Source organism: Chlorocebus sabaeus, chromosome 3 (assembly GCF_047675955.1).
Source record: "Chlorocebus sabaeus isolate Y175 chromosome 3, mChlSab1.0.hap1, whole genome shotgun sequence".
In the NCBI taxonomy this organism is placed as follows: Eukaryota; Metazoa; Chordata; class Mammalia; order Primates; family Cercopithecidae; genus Chlorocebus; species Chlorocebus sabaeus.
Window position 1 is genome coordinate 52,128,697 of NC_132906.1, and position 21,692 is coordinate 52,150,388.

The following is a 21,692-nucleotide window of genomic DNA, read 5'->3' on the forward strand; positions in this document are numbered from 1 at the left end:
TTGGTTTAAATAATAGTAAACTATATGACACAGAAACCTAGGATAAATTAGGAAAAAAAAAAAGTAAAATGTAGTAAGATTGTTCCATTATATTATTTTTCACTCTAAAATTTGGGGTGGTAAAGAAGATGAATATTATTTCACTTTAATTTCATAAAAGTACATTTTGAGAACCACATTCCTGAGAAAATAGTCCTTTATAATTTTCAAAGTTGGTTTTCCCCTTGACTGAAGCAGAGATGATTATTATTTTAAACAAGTGCCTGGTACATGTCCCACTAACCTCCATGAGATTTTAATGGTGCAAGCTCTCTTTCACTGACAATACTTTATCAATGGTTCCAACCTTCATAAGCACATTTTCTATCCTAAAGCTCTAATTTGGTCTCCAAAATAATTATTTCTTTCCATTTCTAGGTTATATTTGCGTATTGTTTATTAATTATAACATAAAATACACTAAATGAACTATAATTTAGAAAATAATAAAGTGTTTTCTAACTTGGGCTAAGAAGTCATCTTTGAGTGAGACTTACCTAGAATTTTTCTATGACTGTCATTTTAAGAAGTCTATTTAAACATTCAAACATAATCTCCATCAAGGGAAAAAGAAAATTATTTCTCCATAACCTCAGATACTGCCTCTTTTCTTTAGTTCTGTTTGTTTGTCTAAGCATAGAGAAATAAGATTCAGCACAATGGCCAATATGGTATCTGGAGTCAAATAGAAAGGGTTAAAGTCCCGCCCTGTTACTAAGAAGTCTGTGATTCTAGGAAAATTACTTACCGTCTTTACATTTCAGTCATCTTATTTTTGTAATCATTATACCAGGGACATACATAAATGTAGCAGGATTATAAGATGTTATGAATTTTAACTTACGCATATAAATATTCAACATGCTAACTGGCAAAAAGCAAGTTCTTAATCAATGCCACTCAATATGATTATATCAAATATTTATTCATTTGACAGTATTTATTGAGTAACTACCTGCTCCATGATAGGGGTAGAATGATGAGTAAAACAGACATACTCCTCTCCACTTGGAAATTCACTTACAGACAAAATCAACATAGATACTAATATATGGTTACAAGCTTCAATAAGAAAATTTTTAAAAAGTAGAGAAGAGATTTCTAAGAAGAGAAAACACAGGATATGAATTTGTTTGGGTGATCAAGAACTCCTTTCCTGGGAAAGGTACAGCACGTTTATGCATGACATCTCTGTGATGAATATGGACGCACTCAGGAAGGGAGCAGTTAAGGAAAGGATAGTCTCTATGCAAAGAGGGGAAACAACTTTGTGAGTTCCAGAGGCAGTGAAAAATTATAGGGAAGGATATTAAGTCTGGAAAACAGAGGGTAAGGGGAAGGTTGGTAAGTGAATGGCCTACCTAGCAGACAAAGGACAGGTCATTCAGAACCAGGTAATCCATGGTAAAGATTGTAATCAGATGGTGTCCATAGTATAAACTGTTGTCAAGGCGTGTTGAAAATCCTTTGGTGGAGAAAAAGCAGAATGAGGGAGTGAGGGATGTGGAAAAATAGTTCACCATTCTGAATTTTTATCCACTTCAGTGTAGAGGATGGACTTGAGGAGGCAAAGATAATGAGGGGAGGTGATAAGAGATGGAAGTTGCAAAACTAGAGTTGAAAGAAGATAGTAGCTTAGATTAGGTGCAGAGAATAGCTATGAAGAGATGTGGGACATGTATAGGGAAGATTTTCTAAGCAAAAGCAGCAATTATTGGAGGCATATTGAAATTGAGGGGAAAGAAGATATTGACCAATGTGATCCTGGAATTCTGGCTTGCACAAACTAATTTGTAGAAAGCTATTCTCTGAAATACAGTAGAAGGAAATTGAACAAGACAGAATAAGAACTATAAGCTCAATTTTATACATGTTATATTTGAATGGACCCTATGACATCCATCAAAGAGGTCAAGAAGAGAGGTGGCTGTGTAAGACTACAGTTCAGGAGAGGAAGGCTAGATTTAGAGATGCAAATCTGAAAAGACAGTTTATGGATGGTAGCTAAAACCATGGGATAAAATGACTGCACTTTGTAAGAATTCAGAATCTAAAAAAGCAAGCAGTTAAACATGACATGTCTTCTCCCACTCACATCACTATAAAATGCAAGAATATAAATATTGCTCTTTGGTGTTTTAGTTTACTACATATGGAATCTTGAACAGAAATATCCAAAACAAAAATACATGGTTATCTGAATATCCAGGAAATCATATCATTTAGACAGGGAAGTAGAGAAATTAATGATTAATAGGCCAGTAAACTATTATAGAAAAAGTATTGTTTATGTGGTCAAGTTAGTAGAGCACTGAGATTTATTTAGGGTGGAATGCAGGTAGTGAGCATTTAATTTAGTAAGGTAAGAAAAAGGTTGGGTTTTGGCCCTGACTTGGTTTACCACAATATTTCCCACTACCTTTATGTTTCAAGTCTATGATAATTTGACCTTTCCAGAATTCTGAGACTGTGAGCAACTTTCCCCAAATGTCCTCCATCTGCTGTTCTAACCAGTTTACTCAACTGAGCTAGTCATACTTGTCTAAAGCAATGTTCTAACTAATATGAAACTAAATGAATAAAGAGAAGATCAATACAGTGAATAAATACAAGGTCAGAGAAAGGGCCAACTCATGTTTTATATGTAAGTATTAACTTAGCAGAAATGTCAGAATTTATGAAACACAATGCTCATTATTAAAAATGACATCATTGGTGATATAATAATGACCTAAGTGATAAAAATTATCATACAGAGTTCATATAGTTTATGTTGTTGCTGATCATCCTAAACACTATGTAGCTTTTCTGGATATGCGGTCACAGAAAAAAAATAAATCCACATTACTCATTATTTTGCATAAATTTCTAAACCATAATAAAATTTCCATTCAGTATTTTACTTTGGAAATGCTGTCTCTTCTAGGCAGTGACTCCTACTTTTACTGCATATTAAAATATTATATACTGATAATGATGAATTACTAGTTGTATTAGTGTGGTTTTCAATCATGAGCACAGAACCAATTCTCTATGAAAGTTTAGGAACATATAAATCCATCAAATACATACAGTGCTAACTGATTTGTCTAGTAAGAAACTAGACTAAAAATAAAATTGGACCTGATTTTCAAGAGTTTACACATGCCAAATCTCATAAGATAATTTGATTCCAACATTGAAGATGATTTTGGTCGGTAGGTGGGTTAATTTAGGAATTCTTATCACTCACAACTCTTTGTGAATAAAAATAATAAAGTATTTTCAAAAGTAAGAAACTTGTTAAGTCTGGTGTTTTTTTCCTAAGCTGTTTGTTCTGTTACTAGTTTTATATTTGTTAATTTATTATAATTTCTTAAGTCACTACTCCATTAATGTTTTCAAAACTCCGACTTACATGAAAGTCTTTATAAACTACTAATTCTGAATATGCCTTGTTTATTTTTAAATGTATTTGGTACAAAGTAAACTTTAAGAAAATATGAAACATCAATATTTCTAGGAGCTTATTCTAAGAATTTAAAAATTTACAAACACACATAATGTATAAATTTCTTCTTGAGCTGTTAGAGTCTAACAACTATCAGTTATAATAGAATAGTAATTGATAAATACTTAACCTAGTTTCCTTTTAAATATATAAGGTGAATTGGTTAATGTTTCTGGATAATTCCCCACAAAAAGTGTTTATATTTACTCAACAAAAGGGTATAAACATTTCAGTACATTTTATTTTTTAAATTATAAAATCTTAAGTAACTACTATATTAAATAACTTTTGGTAACATTTAATCACTTCATAGAATTCATAGTACCTAAAGTTGCAATTATTTTTCATAAAATATTTCACTTAATGGAATAATAGATAAACTAATATTTAGGTCTCCTATATATAGAAAAACCATTGACATAATTGGTCATTCCAGATTGTACTTCTCCCTTATTAAAATTATCTTACATTATAGTACATGTCTTAATATAATATTAGAATATGTTCAATCTCTGAAATTAAAACTAAAATATATATAATGCATATAATTGAAAAAAATTAAGGATATTTTTAAACCTATAACCACATATGTCAGCATAATTAGGGAGCACATATATATACATACACACATATATATACACATATAGGTTATACATATATAATTTTATCTATTCTTTTTGCTACTTAATCAAATTTATAAGAAACTGATTCAATCAACCAAAAGTTTTAAAAAGATGATTCTGTTACTAATTTGTTATTGTGTAGTAACTAAAATGTCTTAATATATTCATTATCATTTTTCTATGTTTCTCCTGTAGTTCTTCTTTAATAATGTATTCTGATATCACATGAATCTAAATGCAAATCATTTCATATCCTGACTATATTCCAAAACTAGCAATGATGTGGTTTAGAATACTAATGAGTCAATTCTCTCAAAATGTAAAACTCGGGAGTTTTATGTCTGTGAAGGATTTTCTATAAGTCTTTAAAGTAGCAGAACTCTACACAAAGAAGCATAATATTAGAAATAAACTAGAAATAAATACTGAGCTGCTTACCAAGGAGACACAATTTCAATACTGAGCCAACAAACCACAACAGCTAAATGTGAAGGGACTCCACAACAGTTTAATTCAAAGACTTACTCTGAACAAGGCAAGAGTGAACACAAAGGAAAAGGACCAAAAGAGAAGTTGGGACAGAGAATAAGACGACTGCATTTCAGGAGCAAAAAGACAGGTAAAATAATGTTGCTGTCCAGTGGCCTCATTTTGTCCACCTCATTACTCCTGGAATAGATTCAAACCACAGGGACCTTAGACAATATGCTAAGTCAGTTACCAGGCCAATATATGAGATGCATTCTGATGATGTGTAAAGCAAATTTTCACCTCCATATAACGGAACAACTGATATAATGTATATGACAGAAGAACACCATAATCTCAGGAATATGAGAACTACTCCATTTGAAGACTTACAAAAATGAATGTAAGTTCAATTGGTGGCTATAACTTTGAAAACTTCCAAAAAGAAAAATGATGTGTCTGAACCAATAGAAATTAATGAGCAAACTTGTAATGAAATTAGAACTTGAGTAATCAAAACCAGGCTGGCATCTCTTAACGCACATTTTCAACCTGAAACATTTTAGACTTAGTAACCACAGAGCACACGCTGTGAAATGAGTGGAAATTGAAAGACGCTTGGAAGCCTCATGGGGACTTACTGTACCTGTGTCCACATCCTTCACCTGTTGCCTGGCTCGAGCTGTCTGGTTCCACTTTGAGCTCTTGCAGAACCAGCCCTTTGTCGTGTGGTCCAGGAAAGTCCATGCCTGGCACCACCTCCTCCTCTAGGGATTCCACATAGAAGAGAGTCCTGGCTGGCTGCTGGGTGCCCTGTCCAGGAGCCCCTTGCTGCAGCCTCGTGGCAACTGGAAGCAGGGTGCCATTCAGCGGATTGAAGGAAGAGGAGGAAGAGGACGGAGAGGACGACGAAGAGGAAGAGGAGGAAGGTTTCTTCCAGAAAGTGCTCACACCGCTTCTCTCTTGGCTTTTGAGCAGGCGGCTCTGGCTGGGTCCCCAATGCTCAAAGCTGCCACTGCCATCCTGTTGCAGGCAGCCTCCCCCCGCCGGGCTGCCGGTGGACGGTGACGGGTGGCTGAAGAGTTTCCAGCGGAGTCGCAGAATGTGCTTCACATCGAAGTCTTTTCGCCCAGAGCCTGACATGCTTTACGCACAGAAGCCAAAAGGCTAGCAGCTCACGCAGGAGTAGGCTGGTCAGCAGGTGGGGTAGGCCAGCGGAGCCCGGGGGCGGAGGAAGAAGCGGGATGCGCCCTCTGCACCCCTAAAGCCAGAAGACGCGAGGCGGGCTGCGCGCCCTGTCAGACGAAGGCTGGAGCGCGGACGGCAAAGCCGCGCGGTTCAGCCTCGGTTGGGTCCACAGGACCTGGGCGTGGGGACACCACCAGGCAGGAGCAGAGGCAGGACTGGGACGCCAAAGGCTGAGAATCCTCGATGCCCGCGCGGGAGCCCCGTGGTTATGGCGAGATGGGACAACCCTTAGGCTGGAGATGCGTGAGGGAGGGAGGTCTGAGCGCTCCGAAGCTCCGGAGGCGGCTGCAGATGGATACACCTCTCTGGAATGCGCTTGTGGCAGAGCCTTAGTAGGGAAGGTGGTGGCGTTCTTGTCCTTGCAGCTCAGAGTTCAGTGTCTGGAGAGCGCAGAGAGAAGAGACCCAAGTCTCGAGGAAGCGTACCCCTCGCCAGCTCTCTTGGTACACCTGCGCCCCTGTCCCTGGCCTTTTCGAGGATGCCCTGATAGCCTGCCGGGTGGCTCTGAGAAAGTCAATTGCTTTCTGCAATGCTAGAAGAGGTGGTTTTATATAGTCAGTTGGTAAAAGAGAAAAATAGATATTCTAACGCATATAGGGAGGCAAAAGAAAAAGCCCGCCTGTGAAGCTGTCAAGGTCCTCACAGTACAATTTTCTCTCTGCCTCAGAGCCTCCTCCTCCCCCGTAAGTGACGCAGATGTGCACTGGGGCCTATACGGAGAGATGGAGGGAGGGAGGGAAGGCTTCAATCTTCTTTATGCAAGTGAGACTGCTGCTCTTATTGTCCCCTTGCGTGGGTCTTGTCACCTTTTTCCACCCTCCTTCCTCACTACATTACTGTGTAGCAATACAAGGAAAGAAAACAGGCATTATGCTTTTGCATCAGTAAACACTACGCATGAATCATGGCAGTGTAAACTTAATAGGCTGCCATCAGTTTGCAGGTTGCAGGTTAATGGCTTGAATTATTTAATAAACCGTATCTTTTAACCTTTAGCCTTAGTTTCTCTGTAGTGAGACACTGAAGAAACAGGGATGCTGGCGTCAAAATGTGATGATGCCACCATCCTGACACTTACATTGTGATTCTGCTATTAATGCACCCAGGCAGTGCTTCACCCCTGGGGCCAGAGGCACACGGTAGAAATTTGAAGATGGACATCTGAACACGGGAGACGGGGTTTGCGAAATCAGTGCATTTGGTGTGTAGCCTCGGAATGAAAGCTGTTATCAGTGTAAATCAAGAATGGAATAAAATGATAAAAGATAATTTCAAGGCATAACCTTCTAGTACATAGATTATTGTATACTATGCATGGAAGAGTTTAGGCAATAAATGAGAATAGCCAAAGTCTACTTACTATCTTGCAAATGGGTGTTTGGAGAAGATGTGTTTTTTCCTCGTATCTATATTTAGAATGGTGATGATTGCAATCACTTTCAGGACATGACTAATTGGAATATTTTAACCTTTCCTTTAATGAGCCATTAAAATAGAACCTGGTCATCCTGGCTAACATGGTGAAATCCCGTCTCTACAAAAAAAAAAAAAAAAAAAAAAAAAATACAAAAAATTAGCTGGGCATGGTGGCGGGCGCCTGTAATCCCAGCTACTTGGGAGGCTGAGGCAGGAGAATGGCGTGAACCCGGCAGGCAGAGCTTGCAGTGAGCAGAGACTGTGCGCCACTGCACTCCAGCCTGGGTGGCAGAGCGAGACTCCGTCTCAAAAAATAAAATAAAATAAAATAAAAATAAAAATAAAAATAAAAATAAAAAATAAAATAGAACCTGGTAATCTTTGTTGAAGACAAGGGGACCAGAGATGCAACGTGTTCCCTAACTCAACCAGGAATATGGTTGTTGTCCAGTCATGAAATTCACAGTTTTGGTAACCCCCAACAGAGCATAGGAATTAACCACTGAAGTGCAGTTACACTACTGCTCAGTTACCCCCAAGGTTGAACTGTAAACACAACCAGAAACCAAAGCTAAATTTGGAGTCCTTAGACAAAGTTGAAGACTTTAATAAAATAAGAAATTAAGTGCACAAAAGACCTATTTTTAGTGGAAAAAAATTACTATAGTGCTTTTTAAATATTGATTTATGCCACAGCAGCTGGACTGCAATCCCTTGTGCCTTGATTTTTCTCTCAGTATTCAGTCATTTTTGTTTGTTTTTCGTTTATTAAGCAAAACCCCTTTAAAGCCAATGTTGGTGACAGATCATTTTTATCCAACAATGGAATCAAGTAAGTATTTCCAATAGGGAAGAAAATAGTATATGAAATTACACATCACAAAGGACAGAGGACACTTTCCATCAGAAGTAATGTTGAAAGTTGAAGTGCATGTAATTAATTTATATAGAAATCAGTGCTTCATGGATTATCTCACTTGGTTTATTTAAAATAATATAAAATAATTCAAGTCTCTTTCTATATTTTTCATTAGTTAATATCCATCACCATTCAAAATCTGTACTATAAAATTTATTTTCTGTTATTCTAAAATTTAATTTTGCAGTTCCTTTTTCTCTGCAATACTAACAAGAATATTCCACAGTTAAAAGTTATATGTTTAGAGGACAATATTTTATATAACCCAAAGGACATGTAAAATTAATTTGTGGTATAAAGAAACTTGAATTAAAAATATTGTCACATTTAGCAGATAATGAATGATGACTATTTGTTAGTCTTGTAGTAATATTTAGTAGGTTTAAAGCACTGCCATAACCTATTATGTAAATATAGGTACCTTTCTATATTTGTCAATCTGCATACAATATATAAGTTTGAAAAAATCACTCTTCTTGGGAAAATTCAATTTAATTATCAAATGAAAATATTTCAAATTTAAGAAATAAACTATTCATGAAGTAATGTTAAACTGAAATGATTGACAAAGATGATTATATTATTTTCACTTGATTGTTACCGTACTACAGTAATGTAGAAAATGAAGGAGAAAATAAAATGTTTTAAAAATGGGAGAAAGAGAGGAAAGTGAGAAGGATGAGAAGAGAAGGAGAAAAAAGAAAGAGGGAGAGATTGCAAGAGAGGGAAAGACAGAAAGAGGGAGGAAAGGAGGAAGGAAAATAATTTGTTTGGAATTAAGGCTTAACTTGGCATATTAGATAAAATCCTTGAAAAATATACTTTGTAAAATACTACACTAATTAATTTGTTAATCTGTTATTCAAAAATAAAAAACTTTGATTGATCACTTAGGTCCAGTGCAAACTAGTAACAAATACGAAGGAACTGGTTACATGCAGCTTGCTGGAAGAACTCACGAAAGAGGATTGTTTAACCAGCCACAATTAATAATTGACTTGTGAGTCAATTAAATTAAGATTTAAGATAACCAAGCTTATAGGCAAGAAGACATTGACATAGTAAAGACCACTTTTAACAATCCTAACAAACACACTTTGTTTTAAAGACAGAAACTATTTAATTATTCTAACACTATTGAATTAAATTGAACTGTCAGTCGAATCAATCAGTCTTTCAAATGAATATCCATATGGTTGCCATAGTTTCCTGAAAGTGTGTAAGCAAAAAAGATTATTCAGGATACAGAAAATCTGTAGAATATTCAAGTATTTACTGTAATACCCAAATACAAAAATCTCTGCATAATTATTAAGTCAAGCATGGTGTAAAATATATCACACTGAAAGTTTCTACAACTCAAATATTTAAACAATAAGCAAAATCGGCTTTAGATCTGTTTTAGTCCATTATCTGTTACTTGTAATAGAATACCAGAAGGTGGGTAATTTATAAAGAAAAGAAATGTATTTATTATAGTTATGGAGGCTGAGAAGCCTGAGGTCTAGGGACTGCATCTGGTGAAGGTCTTCTTGCTGGTGCAGAACTCTCTGCAGAGTCCAGGAGCTGCACAGACATCACATAGCAATGGGGTTAAGCATGCTATCTCAGGTCCCTCTTCCTTTTCTTAAAAAGCCACTAATCCCACTTCCATGATAACCCATTAATTTATTAATTCATGAGGTTCTGCCCTCAAGACCCAATCACCTCCTAAATGCCCCCCCTCTCAATACTACCACAACAGAGATTAAATTTCAACATGAGTTTTGGAATGGACAAAACTTCATACCATTCAAGAATTTTCTAGACTGAAAGTTTCTCACTTTTAGTGACTATTTTCTAAGCGAATGAAATTAAATGTACACTTTTCTAGGAAAAGTGATTTTGATTTTTTGTATCTTTTTAGCAAGCCTTCTACAACATCCAGGAATTTGCGTATACATGATAATACTCAACAAAAGCATTTGAATAGCTAATTATGCTCAAATTTGAAAGTTAATGCCTTAAATGGCTCCTGTGATTTTTGTCTTTGATTAATTTTAATAAGATGTATCCATGCACATTTTGTTAGTCCATTTTTGTACTGGGTAATTTATAAAGAAAATAAGTTTAATCAGCTCACAGTTCTTCAGGGTATACAGGCTTCTGCTTCTGGGGAGGTCTCAGGAACCTTATAATCATGGCAGAAGGCAAGGGGAAGCACACATGTCCTATATGGTTGGAGCAGGAAGAAGAGAGAGCTAATATAAAGGTGCCACACACTTTCAAACAATAAGATCTCATGAGAATTCTACCATGAGGACAAAAAGATGGATGTCCACCCTCATGATTCAGTCACCTCACACCAGGCTCCTCCTCCAGCACCCGGGATTGCAATTTGACATGAGATTTGGGTAGGGACACAGAGCCAAACCATATCATACATTAATACAAATATTATTTAAAATTAAAGAATATCATTTAAAATAATTATATAGAATTTTCTATGTATACATTAAATAAAAAATGTTTTGCAGTGACTTTTTTTTCCCCAAAATGATTGAAACTTAATACCATATAGCACTAATGTTAAGTTATCTCATGCATAATCAAGGTTTCCTACCTCTTAAAAGAAATACACATAACCATTCAGGGTCTATTAATCTTCATTACAGTATAGGTATACTTTACTTAAGCAGCAATTAAGTGACTGCTTAATAAACAATTGTAGGTATTCATTGATCCCCAGGGGCCATTTTAATCCACTCAACCTCCTTGGTTTATTTGACCTTTTGATTTAGATCTGGCAATATGTGTGTATAGTTAAGGAATTCTTACATAAATTGTTGAGTTAATTTCATTAGTATGTGAATTCAAAATGACATTAAAACAATGAATTTCTATTAATGATGAGCCCAGTTTTATTGGTGTATCTTTTTACTTCCCCAAACTCTGTGCAGAATATTGACAGTGGTTTGTGAACATCCGTTATTTTCACTTTTGTATTGGGTCCTGTCTGGTTAATCACACTGCTGAGGGACTTATGATACATTTTTTTTTTTTTTTTTCACTTAAATCCTTGGTTTATTTACCACATTCTCACACAGTCCTCAGCAAGCCCACAGTAAGTCCATTAAAAAAATTACTCCAATTTCTTTTCTTTCTTTTTTTTTTTTTTTTTGAGTGGGGTAAGTAGAAAAGAAAGTACTTCCCAAGTTCTAGAGGCTTTGTTTCATGTAATCAAGCTCAGTTGGATACATTCATGATACGTACACTATGCAGTGGAGGATGAAACAAAGGTTTTGTCAAAGGATTTTTTAAAAACTCAAACAACAACAGCAAAACACAAAAACAAGCCTTGTCTGAAGAGTACAGACATTGTAGTCATGAGCACAAAAAGTAAAAGGAAGATAAATAAAGGGAAAAATCCTGTTTTTGAATTTGTTATGACTTAAAAATATCAAAGATGGGACAGTTATTCTAAGCAATTGTAAAAGAAAGATGACAATAACAATTTCGTAATCAGAGGAGTTAATATTTGATAAAACATTTAGCTTAAGATTAAGTCAGCTTTATTCTGATTAGTTTATTTTCAGGTCTAAATGAATAAAGAATTAAATTAGTATCCTAAACACAGATGTCAAAGGTACCACAAAAGCAACTGAAGCCGGTATAAAACAAAACTTTTTTTCTTAGGTCTGGGTTCATTTATATGCCACCCTTAAGAACATACCCGTGAAGAATTTCACTGAGTAGTTAGAGGAGAGGGAATGTCATGGGTTTCCGCTTTTAAAAAAGGCATTTCATGGTGGGCATTCTGATTGAGGATTGAAAGCTTGTTCTTGGGATAGGAAGGATGCAGCGATAGTTCTGTGTATGATTAATTAAAACTAATGACATTTTTTCTTGGTGAGAAAAGAGTCTTCATTTGGTTCAATGGCAGTCTAGCACATGGTGGGAGAGGGGGAGTGTATAGTAGGAGAAAATGAACAAGCTTTTTTCACCTGCTATATTCTCAACACACAACACAGGACACTTGTGTGACTGGATGTATGTGTGTACGTTTCTTCCACACTAACCAGTTCCCCCACACGAGCTCAGTGTCCTATAATGCAATTCAGTTGTGACACTGCTTACCTGGAATTTGTGCCAGATCCCATAGGCTAAGGTTTTAATTCCACAAGACTTTTTTTTTTTTTTTTTTTTTTTTTTTTTTGAGACGGAGTCTTGCTCTGTAGCCCGGACTGGAGTGCAGTGGCCGGATCTCAGCTCACTGCAAGCTCCGCCTCCCGGGTTCCCGCCATTCTCCTGCCTCAGCCTCCCGAGTAGCTGGGACTACAGGCGCCCGCCACCTCGCCCGGCTATTTTTTTTTTTTGTATTTTTAGTAGAGACGGAGTTTCACCGTGTTGGCCAGGATGGTCTCGATCTCCTGACCTCGTGATCCGCCCGTCTCGGCCTCCCAAAGTGCTGGGATTTTTTTTTTTTTTGAGATGGAGTCTCACTCTGTCACCTAGGCTGGAGTGCAGTGGTATGATCTCTGCTCACTGTAATCTCCGCTTCCTGGATTCAAGCGATTCTCCTGCCTCAGTCTCACGAGTAACTGGGACTACAGGTGCCCTCCACCACATCCGGCTAATTTTTGTATTTTTAGTAGAGATGGGGTTTCACCATATTGGCCAGACTGGTCTCAAACTCCTGACATTGTGAACCTCTCACCTCAGTCTCCCAAAGAGCTGGGATTACAGGCATGAGGCACAGCACCTGGCCTATGATGTGATTTTTAAAACACTTTCTATCTCTTTTACGAAAATATTTCTAGATTGAAAACAAATATATATATATACACATATAGATATAGATAAATGTAATATATATATGTTTAATATGTAATTATATTTCAATAATATTTTCTAATGAGTAAAACAATTTGGTGGCATGATATCCTATTTTGTATAACACTGGAATATTTTAAAAAGAAAACTGCTTAACTAATACTTATTTACAAAGCGTTAAGATTTCCCTAGTATTAAAAAAGTAATTTCATCATTTTGCATATTGCACTTAAAATTTGCCTGTATCACTATGGGGTAAGGTGAGTCCCATGAAACTTTAATCAGTATGATCAAAATAAAATAGTAAAATTATAGTTTATAAAGTACAGATTTGGAAGTTAGAGGAGTGTAAGATATTCATATAAACATAGATAACATAACTTTGTGGATATTTTATTTTCTGTTGTCTCTTTTGAGACATGGGCTTTTGGAGACTTTAAAATATTTTCTCGATTCAGGTTACTACATTTCACTTTCTATCTTGAGACATATTTGCCAAAACTTTATACTTTCATTTGCCTGCATTATTACTAGATCATTTAAAAATCTAGGACAAAAATGCATGGCTTTAAAAGCTAAGATCTAGCTTGTCTTAACATAATTTAATTAGGGATATAACATAAATTATAAATAGTTTTCAAATGCTCTTTTTTTCCACAAGTATATGTGTAATATGTGAACTTATAACACCCAAGAACAAAATTTTGTAATCTGTTTTAGAAATAGTACTGTGAATTTTATTTCAAATAAATTATATATTCAGAGTATTGGGAAGATGATTCTAAGAAATCAAATTACTTTGAAACACCATTACTGTAAGTAATTTGGCTTACAAAATCTAACTGGAAAATCACAACTTGACACTTAATATATTTTCCTGAGTTTTACACCCAGTCAGGATGCTTTTGGTTCACCAGTCCAAAAGAATATTACTTGTCAGCCCCATGGGAAGCTAACAAGATGACCTTTTGCCTTGAAGCCTGTCTCTTGTAAATGTGGTGACTGCTCCCTTTCTGTACAGCTCTAGCTACTGGCCATCAGGACACATGTAAATTCTCATTCTTTATTGCTCAAAGGAAATATGACATGGACTTCACATGATAATACACTAAAGTCTAAAAAATATTAAAACAGATAAATCTATAAATTAAAGCACTACACATAATTATTGAAATTGTAGCCTACTTAAGATTTCATGTTATATCTGGGACAAAATCACAAGTAAAATAATAACGGCAAAAGGAATGATGAGTTTTCAGATTATGTTACATTCTTTAAATTTCTTCACACTAGATAGATACCCAGATTAAATATAGAGTATTTTCTTCAATGGTGAGGTATGAAACATTTTAAAGATCATATTATTATTTTCTTCTTCATTGGATAATGACTAAAGAAACTAAGAAAGGTACTACTATTTTACAACATCCTACTAAGTGCCAGACAATGATTTCATTCTATCTTGATAAAAATCTTATTTAGGTAGGCATTATAAAACAGGTTTAATATGAAAAAAAGTAGAATCTACTGGCCACTAATATTTTCTTCTATTAGTTGTTTTAGACACTCTCCATAAGTCGTGCTTTTTCTTCTGTTTTATAATTTACATATGAGAACTTAAAAAAATGACAAACTCATTAAAGGCAGTGATTCTCAATATAATTTCATGAGCTGTGTGAACTCTGCTTCAGAGAAGAGAGACTCCTTGTATTCTCAAAATTGAGCTGTCTTTCTAACATATGTGTGTGTGTGTGTGTATGTGTGCACGTGCACATGCATGTGCATGTGTGGGTGTGTTAGTCCCTTTTGTGCTTTTATAACAACACTACATACTGGGTAATTTATAAAGAACATACATTTATTCTTTCATAGTTCTGGAGGCTGGGAAGTTCAAGACCAATGCACTAGAATTTGGTCTAAAGAACATCTTCTCACTCTGAACACACATAGTAGAAGGCAGAAGAGCAAGAGAGAGAACAAAGTCTGTGTCTCCACATGGCAGAAGAGCAGAAGAGACAGAACCTACTCCTGTAAGTCCATTTTATAATGTCATTAATCCATTCACAGGGGAGGGAGCCCTCATGACAGAAACACGTCCCAAAAGGCTCACTTCCTAACACAGTGTCATTAGGGATTAAGTTTCCAATAGAAGAATATGAAGAAATGCATTCAGACCATAGCAGTGTGTATTATTTTCAAGTCTATATGTATGTTACTGTATTTGTGCAGATACATGGGTGGCTATATCTCTATAGAAACAAACATAATGGTTTATTTTGTGGGGGCAACAAATTTTGGAAAATGAAGATAGTCTTACTAGACTAGGATGGTTGTGTAGGGCAAATAACATGTCTTATTTAATTTTGAAGTCATAGTGCCTAACTGTCTATGATGACATGAAACACCAGTAAACAATGGATAGTTTTGAGTTTATCATAATGAGCAATGGGATAAGGGTAATAACACTTTATTGTGGAGAATAGGTCAGGAAACGTAATACTTTTTTTAAAAGTACTGTGAAATTGTGGTTCTACAATTATTTAGTGTGAAAACAAATGGAATTATAAAACTAGTGGTTTCGGAATATTTTGGGGCTTTCACTTATATTTCTAAAGTACTATAAAATACTCAAGAAAAATTCAGCATATATTATGCATATTCATTTTGTCAAAAAGGCAATGCAATGTGCAAGTAAGTGCTTTTATTGTAATTCTTAAAATTGTATTTTTAAATCAAGAAAGATTTAAATCTTCACATTTAAATCCATAAGCTTTAGTTACATTAAAAATTCCATCTCTGCATTATCATCCTTTCATTTATTCAAACATATTTTTTATTGAGCACTTACTTTGTGCCAAGCCATGTTCAAGGTGACAGGGATGTATCAGTTAAAAAAAAAAAAAAAAGGTAGACCAAAATCTGTGCCCTCAAGGACTTTACATTCTTGAGGTGAGAGATAGAAACTAAAATACAACAAATAAATAAGTGTATCAGATGATGGAGACATCATCTATGGAGATAAATAAACCATATAAGAAATATAGGGAGTTTTGAAGGAAAGGGGGCTGAGCTTTAAGTAATCTATGTGCTTAAGCTCCACTGATAAGGTGGCATTTCTCTTGTGTCCAAAAAGAAGTGAAAGCATGGACTGTTCGTGTATGAGTGACAGTGCTATGGCAGAGGGAATAGAAAAGCAGGGGCCTGGGGCCACGATAAAGTTTGGTGTACTTAAGGGGTCATAAGTACTAGAGGTGAGTGAGCAGAAAGGAAGGGGGCTCTATTGGAGTTCAAGGAGGCAGCAGACAAGACACCAGCTCTTTTAGGCAAGTGCAGGATCTTTTAGGCAAGTGCACAGATATTAGTTTTTATTCTGAATGAGGTGGAAAGCCATTGGAGGATTTGGAGCATTGGAGTGATAGCAACTGACTTCCATTTTCTTAGATCACTCTGGCAGACATGATGGGAATAAACAGAAGAAAGCAAGGTAGAGAAAAGAAAAACAACGGACAGACTATAGAATAAAGAATCTAAGAGATGATGTAAATGTGGACCAGACATTGTGGCAAGATCTAGCATTCATAGGGAATCGATTTTCCTTAAAGTTCATGGTCTTTTCTTTTCATTTTTAGATGGGAAGCTATGTTATAGATAGTCTTGTCTATCTTTTACTGCCCTAAAATAACTAATGTCTCTATTTTTTTTCTGTTCTTCACTGATGCAGGATGCTCACATAAACCTAAAGCATGGTCAGGTCTATATATTCCTACAAGATAAAGCAATTTATATTTTATCCTGATTTACAAAAGAGGGTGTAAACTTGTACTTATGCAATACGAATATGTTTTATACCTAATTTACAGTATAAGGGCTATAGTTAACAATGTTGTATTACACTAGAAAGTTGCTAAGAGCAGATTTGGATGCTCTCCTTTCTCTCTGTCTCTCTCCTTCTCTCTCAAACACATACACATATGCACACACAAAAGTAACCATGTTAGGTGATGAATATGTTGATTTGCCTAACTGTGGTAATCAGTTCACTATATATACCTATATCAAAACATCATGTTGTATACTTTAAATACATACAATTATAAAAATGAAAAGAACTATGCTTTTTCCTGGTGCATTTCAAATTTGGCTAGAGGGATAATCAAGGCTCTTCCTCACTCTTCAAGGATTGACAGAAATGCAATGGGCAGTGCAAGAAGTCAGAGCCTGAGCAGCACACCCTATAAATATATTTGCACGAAGCATTTAAATTATAACATTTGCAAAACAGTAGGTGCATTATTCCTCCTAGTTGTCTACTGACTGGAAAGCAACATTTTAGAATGGAACGTCACAGGCTTTGAAATAAAATCATGACCCAAACCCTTCTCCGCTGCTTGCAATTTGTATAACCTTGGGCACAGTACTTGATTTCTTTGAGTCTCAGCTTTCCTATCTGCAAAATAGAAGTTAATATGTAGATCAAATAAAGTTAACCTGTTAAACAAGTAGCACATTGTTGGTGCCTAAGTAAAGGTAGATATTGATATCTAGTTTGAAAATATTTGTATATTTAAATAACCTTTATATTGTTGTAAAAAAAAAGTTTAAAAATAAAGCTTTCAATACTTAGTTGGTTTTGCAACTTTCAAAGGCATTTTGTAAAATATCCAGATTACTATCCACTTGAGTATTCACAACGTAGAATCACTGATTAATCACAGCATTGATTTTTTGGTGAGCTTGTAGCTTTGTAAGTCAATAACAAAAATTGAAAATCAATCTTTTACATAATTTTATTCTAGGAATAGTCAGAATTCATAGATGCCTGCATATTAGGGATATTCTAAAATCATTTCAAGTAGGAGAAATGTAATAAAATATTTGCTTCAGTTGACAAATCACTTAAGTTAATTTTATCCTCTCTTGTGAGTTGGGAGAATAATGAGAAATTAATGAATAAGTAATTTAGATTACAAAAAAATCTTGGCAATAGACTGTAAGGAACTTAAGAGAAATGACATTTCACTAAGTAAATCTCTGATAGTGTGAGTGAAACAATAAATTTTACTGGTAACACTAGAGGTTATTTTGCCAGTTATGAAACCTGACCATTAATATTTATTGAACTGGGTATATGGAATTTATGGATATTGTCTACCAGATATAATGCATTATAAAGCCATCATTGTGGGGTTTTTTGGTAGAAAAAAATTATTCAAATGAAATGCTAGTCACATTTCTGGTTTTGAATAAGAATGCCATATATATATATTTATTTACTCCATTTTTATACATATATATAGAGACTGGAAATTTTTAAAAAAATTAATTTGTTTTAAAGAAACAAGCTATCAGTAAGCTAACTTTTCTACACTTATATCATTTTTATGAGTATCATAGAATGCTAGAATAATTTATATTATCAAATAGACTTAAAATTTCCTCTGATTTTGTAGATTCCTGCCTGTGGAAACTAAAATTGGTACTTACATTCAACAGAACAAGCTTACCAGAAGATTCATTTATTGCTTTTGATATACTCTTACAGATATATATTTTTTGTTTTGTGTTTTGTTTTTTTGTTTTTTAGATGGAATTTCACTCTTGTTGCCCAGACTGGAGTGCAATGGTGCCATCTCAGCTCAGATATATACTTTGTACAAGCATTGCAAACCCAGACTATAGATTCCTAGCACTCAAAAATATGTGAAGTCATGCAAATGCTAATTGAAACCACAGAATATTTCAATAAATCAATCAATATTGAGAATCAGTTGTGTGCTCAGCACTGTGCAGTGAACTGGATAAGGACATATCTTGGCAGAAGACATACACACACACACAAGAAAAATTTTAAAGTATAACTAACCCCACAAAAAGATGTTTTAAACCCTTACTCTTATAATGTACATACAGCTTATGCAGCAATTTTTCACAATTATTTCTCTTGCTTGTCTCTCAAACTTACAAAAATGAAGCTCGGAGAGGCCTAGTTAGCAATCACACACTTCTCTAGACCTCTAGTCAGTCCTACAGCAGTCTATTTTTTTATTATTATTCAGTTCTAGGGTACATGTGCACAAAGTGCAGGTTTGCTACATATGTATACATGTGCCATGTTAGTGTGCTGCACCCATCAACTCATCATTTACATTAGGTATATCTCCTAATGCTATCCCTGCCCCCTCACTCCACCGCATGACAGGCCCTGGTCTATGAGGTTCCCCTTCCTGTGTCCAAGTGTTCTCAAGAGAGAATTTTACAGACTATAGAGAGTTATAAAATTTTAATTTTCATATGCAACATAATAACTCTTAAAGTTGCCTACTTTCTCTTATAAGATTGTCTTTCTCTGACCCAGACCCAGTTCGGAGCCCCATTTTCCTCTGCTCTGGGTTGTGATCTCTAATAACTCTTTAGAGTAAAGCTGTTATTCCAGTGTGAACCAATTGTTCCCTATTCAAACAATATCATATGTGTATACATGCACGTGGAGTTTGAAGAGATTCAAATTACAGTGAATAATAAAAATCAATAACTTTAAAGTGAAAAAATACAGGTGGAACATCTCTAATATGAAAATTCCAAACCCAAGCAGCTCTAACATCTGGAATTTTTTGACTGATGACCTGATGACTTAAGTGAAAAATTTAGCACCTGACTTCATGTGACAGGTGGAAGTCAAAGCTCAGTCAAACCTTTTCTTCATGCTCAAAAAACCTTGAATATTATGTAAAATTATTTTCAGACTATGTGTATAAAGTCAGTGATTATGAAACTTTAATGAATTTCATGTTGAAACTTGGGTTCCATCTGCAAGATATTTCATGGTACATATGCAAATATTTCAAATCCAAAAAAAATCCCAAATCTGAAAACATTTATGGTCCCAAACATTTTGGAATATGTATATTTAACCTGCAGTTTGACATTTACTTATTTTTGACAGACAGTCGTTCAACTCATGTGACAAGTAAGAATTTATATGCATTAAAAAGGTAAATAATTTAAGTGGAATCAACTTATAGCAGATATTGAACTCCACATATTTGCAATTTTGTATTGTTATTTTATCATTACCATGGAAGTTATGGGAGTTTTAAGGTGTCAGTGACCTTTAATATAGCCCCTTTCAGTAGGATATCCCAAAAGAAAATAAAAAGGAATTTTAAGAATGTTAAGATGTAGTTGAGCAACGGTTCTAATGATGTCAAAAAGATTCAGGAGAATTACTGTACAAGAAGTAGGGAATTAATCAGTAAGGAGAAATCTGCTGATGGTCTTTAATTAAGTTAGTGATTTAACTAATCTAACATTTGGTCAGAACATGACCATCCAGTATAGACAGAGTTAAATTTTTAATAATAATTTAGACTGTTAGGAGGAGGCCATTAAATATTTGTCATTAAATTGTTGGACTCTTTTCAGTCATGGAACCAGTATTTACTGAACACTTGCTTTAGGCATGTAACCATGCACTATAAAGCAAGCTTCCACTGTCCACACAGAGCTTGCACTTTATTTACTACGAAAAGCCATAAACAACTAAACAATAAAAAATAGCTCAATGTTTTGGTAAGTAACCAATTGGTGAGGTGGAAAATGACAATGCACTGACAGTTCCCTGCTTTAAATAAAATCTTTAGAGGAGCCATCCTTGTCAACTTGAGATTAGAGCTGATCTAAAGGACAGAAGAGATAAAAAGTAAAATAAAAGACAGAAAAGCCAAAGAAAATAAAGAAATGGAATCTGAAAAATACAAGGAAATGATCAACATAAGAGCAGGAAACTTCACAAACTAGAGAGGGAATGACCATTGAAAGCCACTCGGGTAGCAAAGAGGATGGGATATCAAAGGAAATAAAGGTCACTGCTCATGATAGCGTGGGAGGAGAAGGAAGAGATAGTGTTAGAGAGTTTTATTTCATAGCATAGAGTTTGATTTTAATTCTATCTCCAATAGAAATTGAGTGAAGTGTTTTAAGGAGGGAATGAGTGTGTAATTTCAGATTTTAAGAATGGTGACCTGTATTGGATTAGAGAAAGTCAACAGTCAAAAGAAAGAAATGAATCATCTGGAAATTTGTTTTTCTTCATCCAAAGACTCAATAATGTAGCCGAGAATCATTCAATAACAAGGTTCAGAAATAGGAAGCTGGAGGGTATTAATGCTTACATTCATACAGATGAGATCTCTTAATTTATTTTAGGAAATATAGAACTGGAATTGATATTTCATAGATATAAATTACAGCATAAGAAATTGTATATTCTCAAGTACCTTAACATATATTATCTTATCTGATAAACTGTGATGACTTTTAAAAGGCAAATAGTGATCTTCAGAAGTGAGAGTAAAGGTAAGACCTTGGAGATGAGAAGCAGTACATTATGGGAAAAGCAAGAAGAAGGAGAAATGCTATGTGCAATTAGTCTGGTCAGGAAAGAGATTGGTATAATGAATGGATTGAAAGGATTTTGTAGGAGGAAGTAAATTTGAAAGACAAGAGTGGCAGTCATTGTTATTTTTAGATTATTAATCTAAAGATTTAAAAATTATGTAACCTGTGCACATTTTTTATTTGTGTCTTGCATTTATAGAATTATGTTCTAGATATCCTGAAAGCACCATACCACACTAATCCCTTCTTGCACAAATTGAGGAAAGATATTCATGATCCA

At 34.9% G+C, this 21,692-nt stretch overlaps 1 protein-coding gene across 2 annotated transcripts in view; it reads right to left on the reverse strand.

Annotated features, from left to right (window-relative positions):
* KLHL1 (kelch like family member 1) overlaps positions 1 to 21,692 on the reverse strand; it is a 790,359-nt gene that overhangs the window by 433,742 nt on the left and 334,925 nt on the right. Inside the window, exon 1 of one of the 2 annotated variants that reach the window (XM_007960556.3) lies at positions 5,267 to 7,578. The exons of the other annotated variant lie outside the window; for it this stretch is intronic. Within the exon in view, the coding sequence (XP_007958747.3) occupies positions 5,267 to 5,763 (497 nt within the window). The 5' untranslated portion in view covers positions 5,764 to 7,578. Of the gene's footprint in view, positions 1 to 5,266; positions 7,579 to 21,692 lie in introns of those variants that run through there. 2 annotated transcript variants of the gene reach the window in all.